Source organism: Suncus etruscus, chromosome 1 (assembly GCF_024139225.1).
Source record: "Suncus etruscus isolate mSunEtr1 chromosome 1, mSunEtr1.pri.cur, whole genome shotgun sequence".
Taxonomy (NCBI): Eukaryota; Metazoa; Chordata; class Mammalia; order Eulipotyphla; family Soricidae; genus Suncus; species Suncus etruscus.
The window spans coordinates 3,790,679-3,816,601 of record NC_064848.1 but is presented as its reverse complement, the minus strand read 5'-3'; the positions used below and the strand labels follow the sequence as shown (position 1 = coordinate 3,816,601).

At 51.2% G+C, this 25,923-nt stretch overlaps 1 protein-coding gene across 1 annotated transcript in view; it reads left to right on the top strand.

Moving 5' to 3' along the window:
* The first annotated feature begins 242 nt into the window (after positions 1–242).
* CORO2B (coronin 2B) overlaps positions 243–25,923 on the top strand; it is a 141,752-nt gene continuing 116,071 nt past the window's right edge. Inside the window, exon 1 of the mRNA XM_049777905.1 lies at positions 243–273. Coding sequence (XP_049633862.1) covers positions 259–273 — 15 coding nt within the window. The 5' untranslated portion in view covers positions 243–258. The remainder of the gene's footprint in view (positions 274–25,923) is intronic.

Below are 25,923 nucleotides of genomic sequence, written 5' to 3'. Positions count from 1 at the left end.
CGGCCCCTTCCTCCCGCCCAGCCCAGCCCAGCCCGGCCCGCTCCCTCGTCCCTTTCTTCCTGCCTCGCCTTCCTGCGGCGCCGCGGCTCATCCATTATCGATGCGCATTCGGGGCTGACAGCAGCGGCGAGCGCCCACGACGGTCCCCGCGCGCGGCCCCCAGCCTCGGCTCTCCGGGGCCTCCCGGGGCGCTCGGACCCCGCGCCCAGTCGCCCCCCGGACCCCGCACGCCCCGGCCCGCCGCCCCGCAGCGCCTGCATGACTGTCACAAAGGTAAGCGCCTCCGGGTGTCCGCCGGGGCCCGGGAAGATGTGGGGCGCGCGCTTGGGTCGTGCCGGCCCCGACCTGGACAGCGGGGACAGTTTGCACCGCGGCCCCGCGCACCGGCCCGGCCCGACAGTGACTGCATTTTTAACCCTTGGCGAGGCCGTCGCCCGCTGAGCCCGGAGGGGCAGTGCTGGGCAGCGCCAGCGCCGCGGTGCCCTCCGGGAGCGCGCTGCGGGGACGCGCCGGGCGGAGGACATGGCCAGGGGCTGGGCGACTGGCTGGCTGGAGGTGGCCGGTGCGGGGAGAGGTCGCCCCACCTGCGGGCTCTGCGCCCATCCTGGAACTCTGGGCCTCTCCAAAGCCCCTCGGTGCACGGGGGGGGACCCCAGTCCCCAAAGAGTCGGTCTTGAAAAGTCTTGAAGCGGTGGGGGTCAGCCTGGGACAAGAGAAGGAAGAGGGGTGGGGTGACAGGCTGTGACAGAAAGAGACAGGGAAGAAGGTGTCCTGGGACCCCCATCCTGGCTGGATGCCTGTGTTTCTGGAAAGACCACAGGGGAGCCAAACGCTGGGAAGAGGGGAGATGTTCCAAGACCACACTTCAGCTTTGCCTCACGCCCAGGGTGACTTTGCTGGGCCCTTTTGCTTTGGGCCTCAGTTTCCCTCTTGTGGAAAGTGAGGGTGCTTGTTCTGGGACGTGGTGAGGCAAAGTACCTAAAGGATCCAAGGGTGTGAAGCCAAACTTTTCGGGAGTTCTGGGGGTAAGAGTCCAGAGCCTGGCCTTGACTTTGGGGATTCCTGGACCCAAGGCCTCCACAGAAGTTTCTGTGTACAGGCTTTCAGGACTGGAAAGCAGAGACTTGAGTGGTCAGCCGTAACCAGCCATGGGGCCCTGGGGCTGTTTTATTCGGAGAAGCCAGGGACATCCATGGATTGTGTTTGTTAGGAGTCTTTGGGCTGGACTCCCAAGTTAGGGTTCGGGAAGATTTGTAGTAAGATGAACTTGGGGTGCTGAGGGGTTCATGGCTGTGGCAATAGATAGCAAGGATTGTCAGCCAGCCAGAAGCAGGATACTGAGGGATAGAAACACTTCTGCTGGGAGGGATTAAGATCACTGAGGTTGTTAATGCCAAGCAGGGAGGACGGGAAGAGTAATGGATGGGTCTGAATGAGAGACAGAGGCAGTGAGATTTGTAGTAATAGCTCTGAGATTTGATTTGATACCTCCCTTGTGTTTTTCCATCTACGTGAGCTCAGTCTTCCTCCCTGGCAGAATGGGCTCAACCCCGTTTCTTCCCCAACAGAGGAAGAAGTTGAGGTTCAGAGAGGCAAAGTGACTAACCTACCATCACATAGCAAGTTGGTGGTGGAACTGATGTTTACGTCTGCAACCTACGATCTTTCCATTGTTCTGTTCTGTTAAAGTTACTTAGGGTACTCTTACGGAAGAGGGACGAGGTTTTGCACCCTGGCTAGGGGGTTTTGAGGTTTGTAATTGTCTGTTTAAAGCATTGACAGTGACTGGGAACTACAGTGTATTGAGCACTTACAGGTGGGCCAAATTAGCTTTGATCCCCAGGGCACCCCCATATGGTCCTCCAAGCCCACAAGAATGATCTCTGAGTCCAGAACCAGAAATAAGACATGAGCACTGTCTGGTGTATCCCACTCTCCACTCCACCCGACCACCAGGCCCCACAAAAAGAAAAAGTAAAGAAAAGCTTGGGGAAGCTCAGATGTGTCATGTGTCTAGTATGTGCAAAACCCTGAGTTCTATTTCTGCCATTATATTGTCCCATGAGCACTGCTAGGAGTAGCCCTAAGGGCCCAAATCCAAACCAGAGCAGGCCACGCCTCTTGATGGCCAGCAAGTACTAAATAAACCTTCTTTCCTCCATGATGCTCCTGTTGAAGGTGGCCTGTGCATCCAAGCCAGCTCAAAGGATTAAATCAAAATCCCCACCTTAACCCCATCTCTCCTCCCTTTGTCAGAGCTTTATGGACTAGGGGTAGGCACAGAGAAAAAGAATGGGAAGGGGGCGGACCCTCCTCGAGGAACTGGCTTACCCCTTTGTGGGGGAGCTCTGGCTTCCTGCCCCGGGAACTGAGATCTTTTGTGTGAGAATCAGTGCTCTGGGCCAGGTGGGCTTGGATAGCAGGGCAGAGTTATGTGAGCTCGGAGAGGGCTGGAGTGGAGTGGGCTAGTCTATTCAGTGGATCACTTCCTGGGGATCACCTTCCTTCAGAACCACTGTTCAAAACTGCTGTGCACTCACATCTAATGTTGCCCAGAGCTGCAATCTTTGAACAGCTCTCTCACCCCAATGATACTTCAGGAAGCTCCTTAGTGACTCTGGAAGAGAAGGAAGGAAGGAAGGAAGGAAGGAAGGAAGGAAGGAAGGAAGGAAGGAAGGAAGGAAGGAAGGAAGGAAGGAAGGAAGGAAGGAAGGAAGGAAGGAAGGAAGGAAGGAAGGAAGGAAGGAAGGAAGGAAGGAAGGAAGGAAGGAAGATGAAACAGAGGCAAGGATCCAGCTGCAGCTCTGCAGCCCCCTGATGGCTCAATCAGGTCCCCTCTCCCCCCAAAGAGGGGACAGTGCTAGAGTGACAGTACAGCAGGCAGGGCTCTTGCCTTGCACATGGTGACCTGGGTTTGAACTCCAGCACCCTCTGTCATTCCTCAAGTCCCTTCAGGAAAAATCCCTAAACACAGAACCAGAAGCAAGCTCTGAGCACTGCTGACTGTGTCCCTATCACTAAAAAAATATCCAGCAAATAAAAAGAACAACAACAAAAATATTAGTGAATTGCAGAGAACCTTGGGAACTGGGGAGATAGTACAGGGGGGACACCTCAGTTTTATCTCCAGCACCCCATATGGTTTCTCTGACCACTACCAGAAACATTCCCTAAGCAGTATCCCGGAATGTCCCTCAAAAACAGATATTTAAATGGGATGTCAAGTCCAAGTGAAAAGACTTGAGTTAAAACCTGCCGATGGTGGCCCGGAGAGATAGCACAGCGGCGTTTGCCTTGCAAGCAGCCGATCCAGGACCTAAGGTGGTTGGTTCGAATCCCGGTGTCCCATATGGTCCCCCGTGCCTGCCAGGAGCTATTTCTGAGCAGACAGCCAGGAGTAACCCCTGAGCACTGCCGGGTGTGGCCCAAAACCAAAAAAAAAAAAAAAAACAAACAAACAAAAAAAAAAAAACCTGCCGATGGTAATGCGGTGCTTTGAGGCTGCCTTCTGGGTGCTTCCAGGTCCTTTTGCCCTAGCTTCTTCAGCTGTAGGTTGTGACCTTTCACATAATTGAGTGTGAAGAAGACAAACCAAGATCTGTTTTATGACAACTTGGTGATTTATTATCAGCAAATGTCCTTGTGTATCTCTTTGATATACCTGTATCTCTGGGGTGACAAAAACATTTCTAGGACAAAAAGCGGGGGCAAGTTGACTGTGTTTGAGTAGGAATTCCTGGCGGGAGGTGTCCAGAGAGGGGGCTTCACAAAAAGGAAGGTAAGTGAAAACCTTGCTCCCAGGTGGCAGTTGGCAGCCTCAGGGTTTGCCCTGGCATCTATGGTCCAAGAACAAAGGAACTGAACAGCTGGGATGCCTGGTGAGGTGGAAAGACTTAGAAAAAGAGATATGAACCATGGAAGTTTCTGGATGCTGAGGCATATTAAGTGCAGGGGTGACTGGACCATCGAACAGCTTTTGGGACTCCCCTGAGTGTGAGCAGGCAGGAGGGCATTGCCCTGCCTTTGTTCTGCAAAAACCTGTCTAGGCATCTTAGAGAAGAGAAGCTGTCCTGTTGAATCAGCCACTCTCCATCGAATAGCAGAGGCCCACGAACTGTGTGGAGTCGAGTCACTCAGCTAGGTCAGGGCAAAGGGCACTGGGAGACAGACCAGGGGCCTCCCGACTCAGATTCTCTTTGCCCCACTGCACTGAGCTGCGGTCCAGGCTGTGCGGCAGGTGACTGGTGATTTCCTGCAGCTGGACAAGAGTTGGGGTCAAGATGGATGGAACAGGGTCAGGTTGGGCGAGTAGGTCAGACTTTGGCTCTTTTCCAAGAACCAAGCCTGCTGGGAAGCTGCTCAGGCTCTTCTCATAGTCGACTTGCTAGCACCTTCTTCCTATCTGGCTTTCCAAGGGAGAACAGAGAAAGGAGCCGCAGGTCAAAGGCTGGTCCATGCTGGGGTACTTGGGAGTGTAGAAAGGGCTTCTGCTTTCTCTGCTCCAGGTATGCACGAGCCTCCTCCTTCCCTTTGTCCTCACCATGATGAACCAGCAGAATGTGGTCACAACAGTCCATTTATCCTGGTCTCAGAGCACCTGCCTACTGGGGCCAGGTACTGGGCTAGCCCTTAGGATCATGAACACATCTATTGGATGTCAGAGAAGGAGATAGGCATGAAAGATGTGAAGATATGACCAAAGCCCAAATTAGGAGTGTCCAGGGAGCACTGCTGTTTTGCCCACATATAGGAAGAGCTCGGCATTAGCACCTTCTGTTCTCTCATAGGCAGTAAAACTCACTTTCCCTAACAGTGTTCTGACCAGGGCCTTGGTGAATGTGCCCAGAATCCCCCTGTCTTCTTGCCCAGGACCATCACCACCTTGTTGATGTTGAGCACGGCTGCTCATACAGACCTCCAAGAGGAATAGAGAGGCAGCCCTTGGTCCCCAGAAATACCTCTGCCTGCTGCAGCTCAGATTTGAGCTGAGCTGGTTGGAAAGTGTAGACCAGGTTGGGCCAAGGCCTGGCAGCCTCAGAGCATGGCAGCTTGAGACTGAGAGTTTTTCCACTTCTCTCAGAGCAGACATGGCCTCAGCTGTGGCTGCCGCCGTCGGCAGCTCCTGGCACCCTGGAGCCCGGAATCGGATTTGGATTTGCTGGCCACAGGATTTGTCTGGTGTCCAGGGGATGAGTGAATGTGCACTTTCCTTCTTGCCCAGCCCCCTCGCCTTCCCCCAGCTCCTGATCAGCTCGATTTGCTCCCCTTTCCTTGGTGCCTGTGTGCAGGCCCGCTGGCCCCCGAGGCGTGGCAGCCCCAAGCTGGCCCTGAAGCTCAGAGCAGCTGGCAAGAAGCTGGCCTGCCAGGAAGGACACATGCAAATAAATACAGTGGCTTCCGCATGGAAAGAAGCTGTGTAGAATGTTCCTTTGTGGTCCTGGGTTGTGGGACCAGCTGCTAAGGAGGCACAAGTGTGGGGGTGGAAACTGGGGAGGGCCTGGCACTCCCCATTCATGCCATCCCCCCTGGGGGCTTCTGGAGAAACTCATGATTGGTTTCTGGCCGGTGCACTCCTCTCAATTAACACAGCAATGGGAGGCAGTCAGGTCTGCCCAGGACTGTTTACAGATCACACAGACTTAGATTACAGCGCTGTGGGGGAAGCCCCCCACCCCCATTTACAGATGTTTATTTGCTGCAGCAGCAGCCACACCCTAGTCACAGCTGAAGTGGGTCAGTGTGGACAAGCCTCCAGGGCTGAGTGGGAGTTAGACAGCTCATTTTATCACTTTGGGTCCATTCCTGGGAAAATAAGTTGCTCTCCAGGAAAGTGATCAGTGGGTCTTGGGGCTGAGATGGTGCATTCACAGGGACTCTGGCCTGGCCTGTGGTTGACAGTCAGCATACTCTTGGTCTTGGGCCCCAGGGAGGGAGCTGAGCTGGTGGTACAGTGACAGGTGCAGTGATGGGCAGGCTCTGTCTCTGGACACACTGACACTACAAGACCACATGGATCTGAGCCTCCTATGGGTTCTCCTCGCTGCTCCAACCCCCAGCCATGCTGACAGGATCTTGGCCTGTCACCCCTATGTGATGAATCAATGCTGCTCACCTTGAAAATGTGCCCACGTCCCACATAGACTTCTCTGACCTGAGCTGGTACAAAGTGTTGGTGACATTAGGAAGGACTGCTCAGGCCTAACAGAGGTGGGACCCATCCCCATCACCATGAAACTGGCCTAAGTAGGGACCACAAGCCCAGGGCTAGGTGCCTAACTCAACGAGGCTCCTATTTCTAAAGTTGGTTGATTTTTTTGCTTTTGGTTTTGGGGCCACACCAGGTGATGCTCATGAGTTAACTCCTAGCTATGCACTCAGAAATCGCCCCTGGTTTGGGGGACCATATGGGATGCCAGGGATCGAACCCAGGTCCTTTCTGAGTCAGCAGCATGCAAAGCAAATGCCCTACTGCTGCGCCATCTCTCGGACCCTATAGCTAGAGTTTTTAAAAAGGTGAAGATAATCCCTTAGTACCAGGGCTAAGAATAGACAGAGGGCCCCCTTCATGTTTACTTGCAGTGTGTTCTTGGGTGAGTGGCCTAACCTCTCTGAACATCTGTTTCCCCAGTTATTAAGTTAGGATCTGTGATAGTAGCCATTAAAAGGATTATGCTAAAGATCAAATGACTCCTGTGTAGCACTTAACACATGCCCCACAATTTGCTTAGCTGTTAGCATAGTGAGGTCAGAATATGAAACAGTGGCTTACAGGAGCGTCCTATCCCATGTTTCTGGCCTAGAAGTATGAGGAAGTGAGGGGACTGTTGTAGGGGGTCTGACCTCAGCAGGCAGCAGGATGGTAAGGGCTGAGCAGGAGGAGAGAGGAAGGATGCTGGGAGAGGACAGGCAGAGGGAACAGCATGAGTGAATGTCTGAACTGAAGACCAGCTCCCAAAACTGTTCCTGGGATGCAGGACCCTGGGTGGTTCCAGCCACTCTGTCCTCAGCAGAACTAGGATGGGGCTAGCACCAGTTCTCAAGGAGATAGTATGCTGGGGAAGGAGGGAATGGGTGAAAATTATGTCAGAGGTGTGATGGCAGGAGATAGGGGCCAAACAATAGGACTTGGGGGTGTCCTGGAAGGAAATGAGGTGGGAAGGGGTGGCAGTAGGAGGAAGGGTGAGACACAGGGAGGACACTGCTCTCTCCCCTGTCTGAGGAAGACTTGAGCAGAGAGGCCAAGGTAGTTGCCAAAGTTGACCCAGCAAAGCAGATCAGACCCCTAGCCTGACTGTTTCTCCCTCTCTGCCCTCTGCAGGACATGATTACAGGGACTGTGGCTGTCACCCCCAACAACCATGAGCCATTTCTTTTTTCTTTTTCTTTTTTTTTTTTTGGGGCCACACCCAGCGGTGCTCAGGGGTCACTCCTGGCTGTCTGCTCAGAAATAGCTCCTGGCAGGCACGGGGGACCATATGGGACACCGGGATTTGAACCAACCACCTTTGGTCCTGGATCGGCTGCTTGCAAGGCAAACGCCGCTGTGCTATCTCTCCGGGCCCATGAGCCATTTCTTAAAGTGATGGGTCAGTGTCCTGTTCTGTCTGTCTGTCTGCCCTACTTACACACTATAGCCCTTCTGCTCCCAGCTGTGCCAGGTGGCTCCTGGGAGGAGAGGATTTTTATTTTATTCCTCCAAAGAGAGAATCCCTACAGAAATTTCCTGATATATGATGAGTATATATTTTGGCCTATGTGATCTAACTAAGCTTTTATTTTTATTAATGATTGAAACCTTATTTAACACTGTGATTTACAAAGTCATTTTAGGTATACGATGAACCAATACCAATCCTGTCACCAATGTGGCCTTCCCTCTATCATTGCCCCCAGTTTCCCATCAAACCTGCCTCCTTAGCAGACTCAAAATAATTGACTTTATATTGCTTGTTACAACATAGATCTCACAATGGTGTTACTAAAGTCATTGCTCAAGGGTTTACTGAGATGGTCAGTGCTATTTGAACTTTCTGTGTTATTGTTTTCACTCACTGAACTTAGAGGGTTTCTATGTAAAAGTTCCATCTCATTTGCTGTCTTGTCAGTACAGCGGAATTTGGAGGAGGTGTGCTGATGCACAGTATTCGCATTCAGCAGCATGGCATCTCACTAGGTTGTTTATATGCCAGAGAAAGTCAGGTGTGGCTATGGCACTGGACCTTTCAGTGGATGAGGATTCGCCTGCCCTGATTCTGAGAAGACTTCAGAGATCTGGCTGGGAGCCCAGACATTCTAAGATAGAAGAAGTATCTTCTCTCTGTGTGTCTGTCATGGGATGAGGCAAGTTCATTGGGTGATGCATTTCCATTCCTCACCTCCTCAGAGAAAGTGGAGGTTCTACATGGCTGTTCCTGCTGCTAACCAGTCCCTGTAGGAGACAGCAGTCTGATCCCAGAGAAGGGGAGTTGGAAAAACTTGCTACCACTCACCCCTGGAAGAAGTTCCTCATGCCCATTGCTGCCTCTGCCTGTGTGGCTCTGCTGATTTGTAGAAGTGAGAGAGCATCTTTCTATCATAGACCAAATGAGCAAAACCAGTTCCCAGTTAGGGGCTGGCTGGTCCCGACTTTTCAGTACACGGTCGCCCTGCTCAAGGTACTCCTAGGGACATCTGCAGCTTATGAGACCTGTTTGCTATGTGGCACATGGACAGAGATTCTTGTACTCACTGACCAACCCTTCCTGGCAGCTTCAGAGGCCTATACTGTCATCATTTCCATTTCTCAGTAACAGAAACAGGGGCCCAGAAAGGGGAATCAAAGTAAGAAATTTACCAAGGTCTTAGTGCAACTAAAGGCCTAATACCTGGCCTTGGGGTAGGCCACTCCTTCTGGCTAGTGGCAAGTGGCCCTGAACCATGTGGTCAGAGCACAGAACCTGGGGGAGAAGACCAGGCCTAGGTTGGCTCGGTGTGTTGATGGGTTCAGCCCTGTTTCTCTGAGCTTCTGTAATAGCATTTGCTTTTATGCAGCCTCATTGGAGCTTTAAGTAACATCAGCATAACCTGGAACTAAGAGCAGCATCTTTATGAAATTGTAGATGTCACTGCAGGGGATCGATTCCTGATGCTGACAGCACACCTCTGCCCTTGGCTTCTACTACCCACAGTGCTGTGTTCAGCCACTAGTTCACCCTCCCCAGCTCTGATCATGACTTCAAACTGACTTCATACTCAGCATATCCCTCACAAATAGCCTCTATAGCCTCTATCAAACTGGTTTGCTGCGGATGAAAAGTCACTTTCCTCCTTTTCTGTTATGTCTATTTTAGAACGCTGGTGACAAATACGCTGGCCATTATAGCAAGCTGGGCTGTTTCCCTCTGAAAGGGCAAATCAAGCTCAAAGCCTGATTCATATTACATTTTTCCGTCTATGGCAGCAAAACCCAGGAGAGGTGGGTGTGGGTCGCCAAGCACCATCTTGCCAGGTTCTCTGGGCAGGAAAGTTGGTTTCCACTGGCAAATGCTCTTGAGATTTGCTGCAAAGGCCCTGCTGTCCTGAGACAGCCCTGCCTGCCTTGTGAGTTTAGTGCTTGTCCCTGTTTCCTTGTGGCATTTGCAGAAATCTTTGAAATCCTTCAAATGTGACTTCAGGAACTCATAGTTTGATGGCCTGGGATCTGGTGCACTTCCCAAGACATGGAAAGAAAGATGATAAGTAGACTGAAGGATTCAGCTGCTGAGACTTGCTTCATGAAGGACCTGTTCATGAAGCCTTGACTTCCTCTTAGAAAGATAGATTTGCAGAAAGGTGTGGTGAAGTTTGGGCTTTTTCCCAGATACTGGGGATTCCGGGAAAGGCAGGTCTATCTGAAAAAAGGCCCTGGGTCTGCCTTTCTGCTTTGTGTATATGTCTCAGCACACTGCAATCATGAGAAGAGCTACTGCAGGACAACATAGTCCTGATAGCTGCTGCACTGTTCAGGTTTGGATCCATGGAACTCGGGACTCGGTGGGGCACATCCCTACCCAGATCAGCTGCAAGTGGCCTCTGTGTTGTGCTTATTGATTTACGGCCCTGGGTCTCCAATTTGTGCTGTTAGGGTCCAGAGTTGAAACTAAGCAAAGCAAAGCTTTATTCTGTCTACCACAAACTATATAGACTAATCAATCAGGGCCACCTCCCAGAGGAGGGGACTCTGCCCAGAGGGTCACAAGACAGGTTATATAAGGTAGAATCAGGAATTCTTGACCTTTAAGTTGATTGGATGTTGTCTAGCGTGTTTCTAGAGTATTTCATCATGACCTTTTATGTCTAGATATCTAGGGTGGTATATTGTAGTATATAGGGCCTTGGGGTCTGCATCATATTTGTTGGGATAGAAACTTAGTCCTTACATGGAACTTAGCTTTGTTATCCTTAAATGAAAACTTAACTTCAGGTTGACAAAATGGAGTCCATTCTGCTTCAGGCTTCACAGTGACTGAGCCTGCTGAAACTAGGGTTGTGCCACTTTCCTTCCTGGTATACTTCACAGAATGTCCCGACAAGAGTATTCTGGAGACTCTGGGCTACCTGGTGAGAAAATAGAAGCCTCTACAGATATGGAAGCAAGCTTGCACTAAACTCTCCCAGGAGATTGCCACTAGGGATGAGCCCCTTTAGTTCCTTGTAGCAACTTGCAGCAAGCCCAGGCCTCATGCATGCACCACATGTATCTCCCATCAGCCCTAAATCTCTGCTCTGACATCCAGGAAGATTCACAAGTTTCTAGAGCTGCCAGTATTCTGCTGGAGAGGCGTGGGTGCTTCCATTTTGCAGAGAAAAAAAAGTGAGACCTCAAAAGTTTTCTCCAAGGAGGCATCAGTGCCTCCCCACCCCACCCCATTTTTGGAGGATAAGGGTTGGGTGAGTTTCCATTCAGCTTCTGGTAGAAATCAGACCACGCTGTGACTCAGAAGGGGGAGGCAGAAGAAAGTTCCAGAAAGGAGACTATGAGAACTTAGCCAGAAAAATAGGGGTAACTGAAATAGAGAGGCCTTGCTTTGGATAGGAACCTATCTTGGCCATCCAGCTGGGAATCAGGGCCTGGTGTGGAGATGTCAGGCAGGATCAGAAGCCTCTGAGGTTCATACTGCTCAGGTGCAAAACTCAGAGGACCAGATCCAGTCTCCCAGGCTGTCTTCTGGGGCACCATACCCCCTGAACTCCTCTCCCTCCATGAAACTGGCCGTGCAGGCAGGCAGGTTGCTCCTTAGTCCCTTTGAAACCATTGCCCAAACTCTGGCTTAGAGGAAGTAGCTAGAGGAAGAGGAGGCAGAGAGGAGAGGGGATGTGAGGAATGGTCCTATCAGGCACCTGTGCTGCAGCCTTTGCTTCAGGAATGAGCTAGAACCTGGGGATCTACACACCACACCTGTATCATGTGCCCTATTAGTCAGCCTTCTCTGATACCCTTTAACTCCAGGGGGAAAATGACCTCAGAACAGGGCTCTGAGCCTGCAGCTAGAGACATATAGAAGGGAACAGACCGGCTGAGACAGCCCCTCCTCCACACTTTTCCCAACCCCACACCCTGCCCACACCCCTTCCCATTCCCTTCCACAACACCCCACACACCTTCCCTCATGCTCCTCCCCTCCCAAACATCCCTGCTCTCCTGATGGCCCTCCCCCACTTTCCCTCTTGCCTGTCCCCCACATCTTCCCCAATACATCCCCATTCCCCATCATGCTCCTCTAGGTTCCTCTCTGGCTACTCCAACAAGCACAGACAAGAGCCATTACTAAGACAACAGAGGGCATAGAGCCACACACACACATATTCTCCATGACTGTGTGATCAAAAGGTGGTGAAGAAGGGGTTCAGGGAGGCTGGAGAGGGTGACTCACGTGACAAAAACAAGGTGCTCTGTGGTTGTGTGCTGGCCCTGCCACAGGTGGTTTCTCAGAGAGGTTACTTCTGGTTTTGAAAAATAAAATCCTGATTCTGGGTCAGTCCTCCCATTTTTATTCTTCAATTTCCTTAGATTAGTGATAAAAAGTTTCTCTTGAGCCTGTGGGGCTATCACTGACCTTGGTTGGAAGGAATCCAAGTAACAAAGGGTGTTGGGAGCCCTTGTGCTGTGCTTGCACAGCTCTGTGGTCACACTTCGTGATGGTCCAAGTCACTCCTGGCCTCAGTGCCTCTGGCTCCTTGGCTGTTACTGTTGTGTAGGGTCTCTGGAGGGGTTGTACTGGCACAATTGGCACAATTGGCACAACCAATTCACAGAAAGTCCCTGAGTGTCTATCCAAGAAAATTTCATGCCAGACCAAGAAAAAAATATTGCCATTAACTATATGGGCGACCTGGGCCATGTAGCATACATGGCTGTAAATGTTGATATCTAATGATTCTCAGTAGAAATGGTGATTTTCCTGGCTACTTTAGCAACTCACATTGTCTCTCATTTTCACTGGGCCATAGATGTTCAAAGGCTGGACATCACAGTCCCAGGATGATGAACCACAGAAGTCCTGGGTGAGGGGTGTGTGGAAACTGAGGCAGAACTGGCTCCAGAGAGCAGAGTTTGATCAGGGTGCCAACAATAGGGAGTTCTCATCATTCTGGGCCCTTTGCCCATAACTTCTCCCTGTTCGCCTGCTTTCCTGACCACCTGACCCCTCACACCTCTGCTCTGTAATGCTTCCTGCATCTTGCAGAGCCACATAGAGCAGAGGGAGGACTCAGGATTTCACTCCTGTGTGCTGCCTTGAAAAGCAAAATAAAGGAATCGGCAGGGTCAGACATGACATACCCTGGCCTTGGGTTACAACACTGAGGTTATCAAAGGAGCAAGGCTACTAGGGATGACCTAAGGACAGTGATGCAGGGTCGTGGCTCTCTGGGGGTGAAGGTGCAGCAACTTTGCAAGTCCTTATGATTGCAACCATGTTACCTAAACTACAATAATAAAAAAAAATTAAAAGAGGCGAAGGTTTCATTCATAACCATTTGTTATGCTGGAGAGAACCTACAGGGGTTAAGGCACTTGCCCACCAGGCATGAGACCAAGTCCAGATGGAACTTCAGTTCCATCCCCCCGCCCCCCCTAAACCCCGACCTGGAGTGATCCCTGAGCTCAGAGTTAGTGCTGAGTACCATCAGGTGTGGCCCAAACAACAACACAAACAGCCTTTTGCTAAGTTCATGTGTGTTGCAGTGAATGTCTCTGTCTCTGAGGGTGCAGGGGCCCTTCTGCAAAGAGATCCCAGCCTAAGGGGTGGGGGGGGGGTGTTACAGAAAACAGGGCTGTGGAAGGTCAGCCGAGTACTGTGTGCACAAACCGTAACCTTTAGGACAGGGGTCCTCAAACTTTTTAAACAGGGGCCAATTCACTGACCCTCAAATCATTGAAGGGCTGGACTATAGTAAAAATAAAAATTATGAACACATTTCTATGCACACTGCAAATATCTTATTTTGAAGTGAAGAAACAAAACGGGAACAAATACAATATGTGGCCCTCGGGCCGTAGTTTGAGGACCACTGCTTTAGGACTTGGAGAGCTGAGCTTAGTCATGAGCAGGAGAAGGAGAAGCCAGGGGAGGTGCCCCTCATTTACAGCTAGGAAAGCAGGGAAATGGGGTGCAGGTTCAGCTTGTTCTGCAGAAAATCAAAGGTGGCTTCTGTGAATACAGAAGAGAGGAAGGTACAACCAGGACTCAGGGCATGAGAGCCCTGGAACTGGGAACGCAGGGGACAGATGTGGTCTGAACTATGCTTTGTGTGTGTGTGTGTGGGGGGGGGTTGTCTGACCAGCCTTAATGCCACAAGAAAAGGTGTGCAAGTCCGTGTGATGGGAGGAATGGACACAGTTCCCAAAATGGAGTCCCTACTGGCATTGCCTCTTTTGGGGGTGATAATGACTGACACTATCCCCCAGAAGATGCCCCTCCTGTTACCATCACATAGTCCTGGCCTTTCCCATATGTCTCGTGATGCATGAAAGATTGGGAGGAGGCTCAGGGGACAGAAAGGATATCATGCCTGTCTTCATGAGGAGATTATCTGATCAGAAGCAGGAAGGGCCCTGAAAGTGTTGGGTTTTTCCTGCTTGGACCCCAGATCTGAAATTTTGTAGCAGTGAAATTTTATTGCCTCCTGTCCCCCATTGGAACTCAGCTTCCCCATCTGCCTTGGCTTGAGCTGGGTGCAATGGTTGAGCTGTCTCTGTGCTGAGGCAGAGGTACTGCTGCTGCCCCAGACTCAACACTGCCTCAGTTTCCTCCTCTCCTACCTCAGAACCCCAATACACACACAGTGACACAGACATGCTCACATGCACAAACATGTTCACATGTAAAAACATGCTCATACATAAATAAATATGCTCGCACATATGTGCACAACATGCTTGCTCATGCACACCCATGTGTACAGCCATATACACATTAAACATGCAGACACACATAAATGTACAAATTCACATTCACACACATGTATACACAGAGACAGATACCAGCATTGAGGTCCCAGCCCTGCCACCACCCCTGAGACGCCCACCCCTCAAGTCTCAGCCTGTCTGAACCTTCATGTTTGTTTCCCTCTGTCTTGGAGTTGGCATCTTCTATTTGTCCTTTGCATACCTACTTGTGCTGAATCTGCCTCTTTCCAAGAAGGAAGGCTTCTTACCTGGACATTCCAGTTTATGTTACCTGGCAGGGGGGGTGATATTAATAGAGATAAATGAGATAGCCACAGGATTTGGGGACAGGGGTTGGGGGCACAACCATATGTGCTCAGAGCTTATTTCTGACTCCACTCAGGGATTCCTTCTGACAGGGCTCAGGGGACTAGAAAGGGATTGAACCTGGGTCAGCTGTTTGTAAGGCTACACCCTACCTGCTGGACTATCACTCTAGACTAGACCCACGAAAGAACCTTCTGGAGTGATTGATGGTCCCATGAATGGAGCCATGTCAAACTTTTCAAGTAGACATCTTCAGATGTTGTACTGTCAGCATGTTGGGTATTTTCACACTCCAGTTAAAGAGGAAACAGCTCGGGGATGTCGCTCAGCAGTAGAGCTGCACGCCATGCACATTTAGGGCTTTAAGTTTAGTCCCTAAATTTTGGTATATTTCCCTGAACACTGTCAGGCGTGTTCCTCTTTCAGAGAATAAAACAAATCTCAACAGTGAAGAGAAATGGAAACCATTTCTGTCTGTTTCCGGTGGAAGTATCTCTCTATTCATGTATGTTTGCTCTTGTTTGAGGAGCTCAAACATGCAGAAGGGGGGAGATGCAGGCATCTGAACGACTGTGGGAGCCATGACTGGGATTGCAGTGCCTCTGGGAACCCGCCCCAAAGCCTGAATGCAAAGGCTGTTCTCCCTCCCTGGGAGTAAATCCCTGAAGGCAGCTTAAATGCCTGACCCAGGGTCAGTCTCATGGGTACAGCCTGTGACCTTCAGCTTCCACATTCTGCCATCCTTGTCTCTGAAGTCTGTATAGTTTTGAACAAGGAGCCCTGAAAATTATGTAGATGGTCTCTTGTCCCCCTTTCCTAGAAAATTAGAATGTGAATCTCACATAGATGTGGCCTCAGATTCAGATTCAGATTCATTGTGTGTGTGTGTGTGTGTGTGTGTGTGTGTGTGTGTGTGTGTGTGTGTGTGTGTGTGTGTAGGAGAGGTATGGGGAAGGAGGATGGGGGAGTCCATCCTGGTGATGGACAGGGTTCAGTGCTAAAGGTCACTCCTAGTGGTATTTGAGGGCCGTGTGGAGCTGGGTATTGATTGAACCCAATCTCTGGAGCTGTGTCCCCAAGCCCATCTTTAAACTGAGTTTCCTTCTGGTCCGACCTTGTCAGCTCTCAGATCGGGGCTGATGCAGAGGCATGAGCAGCTCTCAAGACACCTGGACCTGGCTTGGAACGGTCAGATCCGACACATAGGAGTAGCTATGCAGTAGCTATGCAGTAGTGACAGTGATCCACAGAGGTGCTCAGGGAGAAGTGGGGATCACGGTGGAGCAGCGTGGTCAAGATGGCTTTCCTGGAGGAGCCGCTTTCCGAGCTGGGGGAGAGACCAGAAGAGAAGAAAAAGCTGAAGCCAAGTGGCTTGTGGGAAAGGGGAGGACTCCTCTGGGGGAGAGGAAGGAGCAGAGAGCCCTGGTGGGAAGGCTTGGGTGGGGCCTAATGGGAGGCACAGGAAATGACAGCTTGAGAAATCAGAATTGGGAACCACAGACTATACTGGACCTTCCAAATGGATAAACAGAGGGTGTGGAGAACAAGCTTCAGGGTGTCTGACTGTGGTTTGACCATCTGCACCTGCCAGTCTCCTCCCTCCATCTTATGGGGAGTTCGTTCCCCACCAGTGTGGCTTGGGTGTCCCCGTGAATAACTGCAGCAGACCACACTAGGACATAAAGAAGAACACACATTGGGCGGGGAGGTGACGGCTGGGCAATCTGCCTCCCTATTCCTCTTATTCCTCTCAATGTGGGGTGGTGCCAGCCTGGGGAGCAGCTGAGGGTCCCACTTAGGTTGGGTGACCCCCCCCCATTATGCCAGAACAGCAGCTGCAGATCCAGAACAGGTCTGTTTGTTTCTCAGAGTCCTGCAATATTGACGCAGACAGCAGGAAAAGGGGATACTGTTTATTGAACACATCCTCCAGGGAGCACATCGCGGGCAGCAGCTGCTTCCTTGTCTCCGAAGCAGAGAGCAGAGCAAAGACAAAATCTCTGGGCCTGAAGCTGGCCAGAGCCTGTGTGTCTGCACAAGGAATGCTGAAGTTGTGGCGGGAACAAAAAGTTCTCTCCACTTCACCGCCACAGTCTAGCAAAGTCGGCCAGGCTTGGCTTCCCTAAAACCTCAGCCTCGTTTCTCCCACCTCCAGCTGTTTGACCTGGTGTGACTTGCTTAATCTCTCTGGGTCTTTTGTTTGCTGTTGGGCCACGCCCGATGGTGCACTGGCTTCTTCCTGACTGTGCTCAGAGATCACTTCTGGTAGTCTCAAGGGACCGTCTAGGGTGCTGTGAATCGGACCACTTGGCTGCATGCAAGGCAAACCACCCTATCTGCGGTACTATCTTTCTGGCTGCCTTTCTGAATGTTGATGCCAGCCCTGAAACGATGGAGGAAGCCACCCAGCTCTCTGCCCTGGATTTATGGCTCAGATGTGCTGCAGAACATCTTGGCTCTGAAGGCTGGGTCTGGAGAACTCACAGCTAACAGTGCGGGCACTGCAATGCACCACATCGCAGAGGTCCATGGCCAGCACATCGCCCAGAAACCAAGCTGAGTGGCTGGCTCAGCTGTGGTGAGTGCAGTCTGGAGAGGGTGTACCCTAGGGACCCCTTCTCTTCCTTGTCTCCTCATCCCGGAGAGCCCCGCAGCCCCATGTCCCTGAGAACACTGGCAGGATTTCCTCCTGGAAAGGGGACACGCTGTCTTGCTTACATCCCTTGGATCAGCAGGGCCCACAAGGCCAGTAGCCTTTCCCTGTCTATACTAGGGACTGGGCCACTGTCAGCTAGGCCCTTCTCCAGAGCAGGGCTACATCTTACCCGCTACCTCTTTCCTCTTGGCCCTTTAACTCCCAAGAGGCAACAGTTGTGAAAAGCAGCATTAGGATAGTCAGATGGGTACAAAGTGCCATCCAGAAGGGGTTGCACACACTAAGCACTACTCAGAGGGGAGCAAGTTTCCAACTGGCTGGTTTGGGGAGTTGTCATACTTGGTGACGTTCAGGGCTTAATCCTGGCTCTGCACTCAGGAATCACTCCTGACTAAGCTCAGGGGACCCAGCACAGGGATGCTAGAGATTGAACCTAATCTGCTGTGTATGGCACCCTCTCTGTGTGCCGTACCCTCACCCAAATGAAGTACCCTCCCTGCTTCCTATCAGCTGTGAGGAAGCTGAGTGGTTACCTGGGAGACTAGACTGGCACATCAGTGAAGGCTTCTGAAGTGGGGATCAGGGGATCTGCATTTACCTTTGAAGGATACACAGAGGTTAGCCTGAGCAGGGCCCAGGGCAGTGAGGCCCTTGAGGGGCTCAAGAGTTCTGATATTAGCCAGGACTGTAGGGAGATGGGCAGGTGTGGAAGAGCAAAGAAGGGTTGGAGGTGGCAGGGATTATGGAAAATTCCTGGGCCTCTGGAGTTCTGGGTCACAGAGATTCGCTCGTAGATGTGTAATCAAGACATTAGAGTCCAGCACTGTCCATCTCAGGCCTGGCAATGTCACTGTTCTAGGTGACAGGATCCAGAGACAACAGTAAATACAGCAGAAATGGTCCCTGTCCTGGCCCATGAGGTGACAGAATTCAGATATTAGGGGGAGGCAGAACCCCAATAAGCTGATATTGGGATATCAGGAGGTAGTCTGTGATGAGCAAGGGCAGAGAGCATGTCAGGGGCTGCTTTGGGGAGGCTGCTGGGTAATGGGGTATGGGGGGCAGGAGGGAGTAGAGTGAAGTTTATGGCGACCTCTGGGTCCTGCTGATTACAGAAGCTCACTCTGGAGAATCCTGTGGGGGCACAAGGAAGAAAGGAGGAAGATCGATCTAGATCTCCTCCCCCATGGCAGGCACATGCTTCTAGTTTACTAAGGTTGGGAGCTGGCTTGAGAATGACAACTCCTTGGGGTGGGGTGGAAGCTAAGAGGATAAGGAAGGAAGCAAATCAAAGGCAGAAACCTGGCAGCCATGTTGTGCTAATGAGGTGCTGCACCAGGGAAGAGGCAGGGAAAGAGGGGGCTGAGGAATCTTTGAGCAATGGCAGCAAAGTCATAGGAAATGATAACTGGTGTGTTCTGGAGTCCGGAGAAGTGCTGGTCACAGAAACCCATGAAGTGTTACCTCACCCTGCTTTCCCGAGCTCACCCCTGAGCTTTGGGGCCCCTGGCCCGTGGAGCTACAGCCTTCTTGAGTGAGGACGTTCCAAAATGGGCCGTGTCCCCCACAGAGCTGACGGGGCTCAGAAGTCCTGGGGGGGATCTGCCCGTCCCTGCCAGCCTCACCTTCCATCCAACCTCATTAGTATTTTGAGCAGAAGCATATTTGTGTCTCTCTGCAGGGAATCAGTGCCCTGCTCCTTTCAAATGAGTCGAACCAAGAACAATTAGGTGGAACAGCCTTGTTGGGTCAAGGAGGCAGACGGATCGCAGTGGCTGGTGCTGCCGTTCTTTGGCCACTGGGCATATCTGTTCTGGGCCCACCTGGGTTGGAGCCTGAGTGGGAGGAGCTACTGGATCTGGTCCCGGCTGGAACCAGCCATGCTTGTCCAGCACTGTCCCTGTTCCACGGATGTGCTGTCTCCTTTGCGGCAAGTCTGGGAGCCACAGAGCTCTCCTGTTAGGCTCATTTTGAAAGTGGGGAAAACGCTGCTCAGAAAGATTAAGCCACATGCCCAAGGTCACACATCTGGTAAGCAGAACTGTAGGAGCCTCCTTGGAGCCTAAGACTGAATTAAGGAGCAGTTTGGCCCCTTGGAAGACACTGTTGAACATAAGTTTCCCTTTCCTTCTCCTCCAAAACAAACACATAAAAGACCAAACAGAAAGTTCTTGTGCTCTGAAATGCAGAGGCACCACTGAGGGGACTGAGTGACCCTGAGAGCTGAAGATAATTAAGGGGTCATTGCACTGATGGGGGCAAAAGTCTGAGGAAGCCCAGGCCTCTTGGCCTCCCACAAGAGGGGGTGGTAATTCTACTAGAAGGTCCCATGTCCAATTTGCACCTGCACCCCTAATCCAACCATCATCCTTGATCCGGAGACTTGACCATGAGAAAAAAGAGCTGAAGAAGGAGGAAACCTCCAGCCTCTGTCCTTGGCAGCCCTGAGAGAAACGAGGTGCAGCCTGGCAGTAGCTAAATCTGGGGGTCCTGGGGAACAGAGCTGGGCTCCTGGTCAGGGGAAAATGAACTGCAAGTCCTGTGCTCTGCCCCTACCCCCAGTTAGCCAGGCAAGTTTGCTTCATAGCAACTGGTTAGGGGTGTGGATGGAGTCAAGGACAGAAATTGGGTTTTAAGGATTTTGTTTTTCCAGAATAGCTTCTTATAAACCCGAGTCTTAGATCACTCAGTGGGGTCACTGCCCAGGAATTTGGGGTTATCACTCCTGGAGTTTCCCAGAGGGTCCTCTGTGCATTCAGCTGCTTCCTTCTGACCACATGGCAAGCCTGAGCTGCCCTCTCTGCTCAGCCCTTTACTCACTCAGTCTGCCCAGATCATCTGGCTCAGAGCAGAGTCTTGCTGGAAGAACATTTCCATCTGAAATAGTGCTTCTGGGGAATTGGGCAGCCGGCTGCTGTGGAGGAGGGGATGCCGCTTGGGGTCTGCCCAGTGCAGCAAGGTGCAAAGAGAGTGCCCCATAGCAGGCTGTTCCTTAACTTCTCCTGTCGAGCCACTCTCGTGTCCATTCAAGCCCATATTTCTGGTCACTGCACCCTATTTTTGGCATTTGCTCTGATCCTGCCTTTCAACCGTGCTGGCCCACTTGTGCCCATAAATTTACCTAGTGCTTTTCTGCTTTCTCTTTCTCTCTCCTGATCCCTGCTTCCAGGGCCCAGCCAAAAGGCCGCCTCCTCTAAAGAAGCCTCACAACTTCCTCCTCATTCCAGAATTCCATTCCTGGTTGCTGCAGTGTGTAATCTTTCCTGGCTGGCTCGGTCTACCTCCCCGTACCACCCCAATACTCCCCCCCCCCCATGTGGGAAGAAGTGTGATGTGATGACCTTGGCCCCACAGCGTGCTCCCCAGTGCCTGGCCCTCTGAATGTTCCAACAGAGATGTTTGAATGGTGTGTTTGTGGTCTGTGCTTGGAGAGAAGAATTGACTCTGTGCGAGCAGCAGAGCTTTGGCCTTGTTCACAAATCCACCAGAGACGATGACAGACAGAGGGACCTTATTCTTCCCCTGCCCCTCCACACCCCTCCTCCACTCTCCACTCCCACCTCTGCCCTCAGAAGAGGAAATGTGCCCCAAGCCAGTGCCCAGGAGCTGGTGGCCTGGTGGCAGCCCTGCACTCTGCCCAGTTCTATTGCCCTCATGGAGGCTGCCATATGCTTTCTGGAATCTGTATCTCATTATCCTTCAACTCTGAAATATGTCTTGTCTAATGATGCTGGAGGCCTAAGCAGATCCCCACCATCCACTGGGCTTGTGGGCCCCAAGTCTCCCTGGGAACGAAGGATGCTCTCTGGGGAGTGGCTGAGGGCTGACGCCCACCCTTTCTTGTCCCCACTGACTTGGCAGCAGCTTCCTTCCTCCAGAGAGGACCTGATAATGCTATGGAGGAAACAGAGGCAGCTCAGCACAGTCACTGAGATCCCTGTGGAGTCCTCCTCAATCCCTCCCACACTGCAGAGATAGAAGATACACACAGATGGACCCCATGGCTTCATTGCTGGCCTAGGAACGCCCTCTCTCCCCACCTCATTTTTTCATAAACAGTCTGTCGTCACACACATACACATCACTTACTTTGCATATTTTTCCAAAATGTGTTTGCTGGAGTTCTGATTCTAGATTCTGATTCTAGAGGGCTTCCTGGAGGGAATCTCCTATGCTGCTACTGGGCTGGGTTTGTGTCTCCACGATATTTTTCACTAACTGGCCAAAACATGAATTTTGTAGCAGAGGGCAAGGTCCCACAGCATTGGTAAGCCCTCCTCTTCTCCAATGGCCCATAAGAAATGGTCATGAGAAAAGAGAATGTGGAGCTGGACAGACAGTGGCATGAGGGCAGTGGGGCTCTGTAGAGGCCTTGGCAGGGACAGATGCTCCTCTGGAGACCCTGAGAGCTAGCAGGGCCCAAGCTGTGGCTTAGATGGACAGTGTCTATGTGGGTGCCCAGATCATAAGGCAGACCTGAGGAGGCCAGGCTCTGATACCCAGATTGCCCTAGCGGAGTTCTAAATGTCTATCCTCAGTTTACCCAACTGGAAGCCAGGGGTGTTGTCACTGTGGTTCCTAGTCTCACTCTGGTGCCATGAGTGACCACTATGCTTCACAACTGGGCCCAGAACAAGTCCCCTAACCAGGGCCTTGCTTTCCCCTTTCCCCCAGGTGGTGGGCAGGTCCTCGCTTGCCTGCCTCTTCTCTCCCACTCAAAGCTCAGGCCTTGCTGTAGAGTGTTGTAGAGTGTTGGGAAGCTTCTTTACCAGCAGCTTCCAAGGTCAGGAAGTCAGTGGGATATTTTCTGTACCTGCCATGGGTTAAGGCAGGTGGTCCTGCATAAAAGTCCTAGATTAATTATTCTGGGGTAGGTTAGAGATGAACCCTACAGAGGCATTGTCTCACTGGGGATCCCTGGTCAGACATGAGAAGGATTGCTCATCAGAGGTCTAAAACATGTTTCTTTCTTGCTCTTGATTGTTTGCAGGAGGGGGGGGGGGTCACACTTTGCAGTGCTCAGGTCTTTTTCTTGATTCTGTACTTGGGGGTCACTCCTGACAGGCTCTGCAGACTATATGGGGTGCTGAGATTGAACCCAAGTTAGCCGTGTGCAAGGCAAATGTCCACTGTGCTATCACTCCCACCCCTGTTTGTACTGCTCTCACTCCTGTTACTGAAATCAGTGTCTGTCTTTCCCAGAGGAGTGGTCTGGGACCCCTCACCCCGTACACCACTGCACTTGAGCAGCCCAGGCAGGTCCCTCAGAAGTGGCACTGGACTCTCCGCTGGACAGCGAACTCCCTTAGCAGCTTGGGTTTCTAAATGCTTTAGCTGTGACTTAGAACACCGCACCCCATCTGTGGAAGTTGAGTTCCATTTCTCCTCCCAGTATCTGTCCATCCATCAGCAGTTGTGTGGGAAGGAAGCATTTGAGGAGGCGCTGCTTTTATCTGTGATACAATTATGTGTGATTTTCTGTGTTGTACATTATTTTGTTTGGTTCTTTTGGTGGGGGGGGGACACCCCGCAGCACTCAGCGGTTACTCCTGGCTCTGCACTCAGAAATCGCTCCTGGCAGGCTCAGGGGAACTTATGGAATGTTAGGGATTGAACCTGGGTTCATCGTGGGTTGACCGAGTTCGAGGCAAATGCCCTACTTCTGTGCTATCTCTCCAGCCCCTGTGTTGTGCATTTAAGCTCTTTGCTAGGTGGGAGAAAAGGAAGAAAATGAGAGAGAGAGAGACAGAGAGAGAGAGAGAGAGAGAGAGAGAGACAGAGACAGAGACAGAGACAGAGAGACAGAGATAGAGAGACAGAGACAGAGAGACAGAGATAGAGAGACAGAGACAGAGAGACAGAGACAGAGACAGATCAACAGAGAGAGATGAAGATAGAGAGACAGAGAGAAAGAGAGAAACCTGGAGATTGTGTATGGAAGGTGTACCAGTACTTAACAAAGCTGTGTGCAACAGGTTCCTCTTCTTCACTGCGGTCTTCTGCGTTCTTCCAGACAGATGACTGAGATGGAGTCAAGCCCCCCAGTAGCTGTGGGGTACAGTGAAAGCCACTTAGATGTGAACAGGTGTGAGCCTGGGGTGGGGCAGGACAGGTGGCTGAGGGGCAGTGGGGTCAAGGAGGGGTCCTTACATAAGTTCCCTCGGAAGGGATCCACAGAGGCCGCACCCCTGGGTTAGCAGCTTGCATGAGGCCCTGGGCTCTGAGACCTACCCACCGGTGAGTTGTGAACTCTAGTTCTGTTGAACCCAACAGATACCATGATCATCCATCACTTATCTTGGTCAACATTTGTTGCATCCCCAGATCTGGGCTCAGATAACTATGAGCTGCTCCTGGGCAGAACACAAATGTAGAAGTACAGTTTGAGGCACCAGACAGACAGGGCAGGGCTTAAGGCCTTGCATGCGGCTGACCTGGCTTCAATTCCTGGCATCCCATAGGGTCCCTCACCTTGCACGCAGCCAACCTCAGTTTGATCCCCAGCACCAGCTACCCCGGTGTAACTCCACCCTGGATTTAGGTGTACCTACCTGAGACCCACCCTTCGCCATCCACCACCATCATTAATTATTTAATGCAACACCCCAGAACCCCACCGGGAATCACCAAGAGTAATTCCTGAGCGCAGAGCCAGGAGAAAGCCCTGAGCACTGTGTATTGCCCCAAATCTAAGAATGAGAAATGCAGTTTGATAGAGAAACAGAGGGAATCCTGGGGCAGATATGACTGTTTTTGCTGCCACTTGTAACAATGAAAATCATACACACTTGGTTTAGGTATTCTTAGAGACTTGCACATCTTCTTGGGGCAATCCAGCCCTCAGTGGCTCCCTCTATAGTGTCTGCTTGGAGCGTCCCCCCTGTTTTGCTCAAACAGTAGTCTCCGCGGGTGCACTCTTGGCCATGGTGCCTGCATACACTTGTCTGCTCTGAGCTGCAAACCAACCACACGTTCTGTAGAGGGGGCGGTAGTCCCATCGGCACATGTGGGAGGCTCAGGGGATCAAACTTGGTGCCTCATGCTTACAAGACAGTCACATAGTTTTGGTCACTGGTGATTTTTAAAATAATTTAAAGGGACGGGGCAATAGCATAGCAGAAAGGGTGCTTGCCTTGCACCCAGGTTTAATTCCCAGCTTCCTAGATGGCCTCCTGTGCCTGCCAGGAGTGATTCCTAAATGTAGAGGAGGAAATGTACTCACACCCAAGCACTGCCAGGTGTAGCCCCCAAGTCAAAAATAAATAAGCAAATAAATAAATAATTTAAGGTATAGCCCTCCTTCGCCTTGTCATTGTGATAACTCTTGGCTCTGTACTCGTCCGCTGCCATGCTCACATAATGATGTTGGGGAACACGGATGCCACAGGGGTCAGGCCAGTGTATGATCTGGTACTGGGCCAACTCTATCTCACTCACCAAGGCAGGTGCTCTGCTGAGGAAGGCACACACAAACTAGATGAAATTGAGCAGACAGAAAGCTCTGGAGCTGATACCTGAACCTAGAATCATGTTTCCCTCACAGTTCACATTGGCCTCACATGGGGGTTCGATTAAGGGGGCTTTTCCCTGAAAACACAGTGGACTCCAATCCAGCAGCCATAGACAGGACTCAGCATGCTCTCTCCAAAGTGTAGGCAGGCCTGAGGGAATATTGATTGGCCCAGCCTTTTTAGAAAACAATATGGAATTTTCTCAAAAGACCAGAAATTGAGCTTCTGTCTGATCCAGCAATACTGTTCCTAGGGGCCCAAAAACACAATGCAGAAAAAGCAACTGTATTCCTATGTTTATTGGAGTACTATTCACAAGAACCTTCATCTGGAAACCACCCAAGTAACCAAAGAGATGACTGAATAAAGAAACCATGGCACATCTACACAATAGAATGCTACACAGCTGTTAGGAAACTGAAGTCATGATATTTGCTGGCAATCATATCAAAGACAATAGAAATGAGGGCCAGGAGGACTGGTTCATGGTAAGAAGTTTGCCATAAGGGGTAAAGAGTGCAGTCAGGACAGAGAAAGAATCACTGTGACGCTTGGAAATGCTTGGAAATGATCTCTCTGGACAAGAACTGGGTGCTGAAAGGAGGGAAAGTTAGTAACAGTATTGCAAACCACAATATCTATAAGGAAAAAAGTGGAGGGAAAATAGAATTGTCTACTATAGAGGCAGACTGGGAACTGGGGAGAGGAGGAAAATTAGGAACATTTGTGATGGGAAATGTGCACTGGTAAAGGGATGGGTGTTGGAACTTTGTATGACAAACTCAACCATCAACAACAACTTTATAACTTATGTACTGCACTGTGATTCAACTACAAACAACAAAGTGCAGATGGCCCTGAGCCCAGGAAAGAGACCCTGGATTGGAAGGCACCCAGGAAGGACCCAGATCTCCTGGTTCTCTCCCATTGTGCCAAGTGAAACTGAGTCTCCCACTGGGGTATAGGCAGGTGCAGCTGGGAGGACTTGGGTCCTGTGTATCTAGCAGGATGTGGGGACAGAG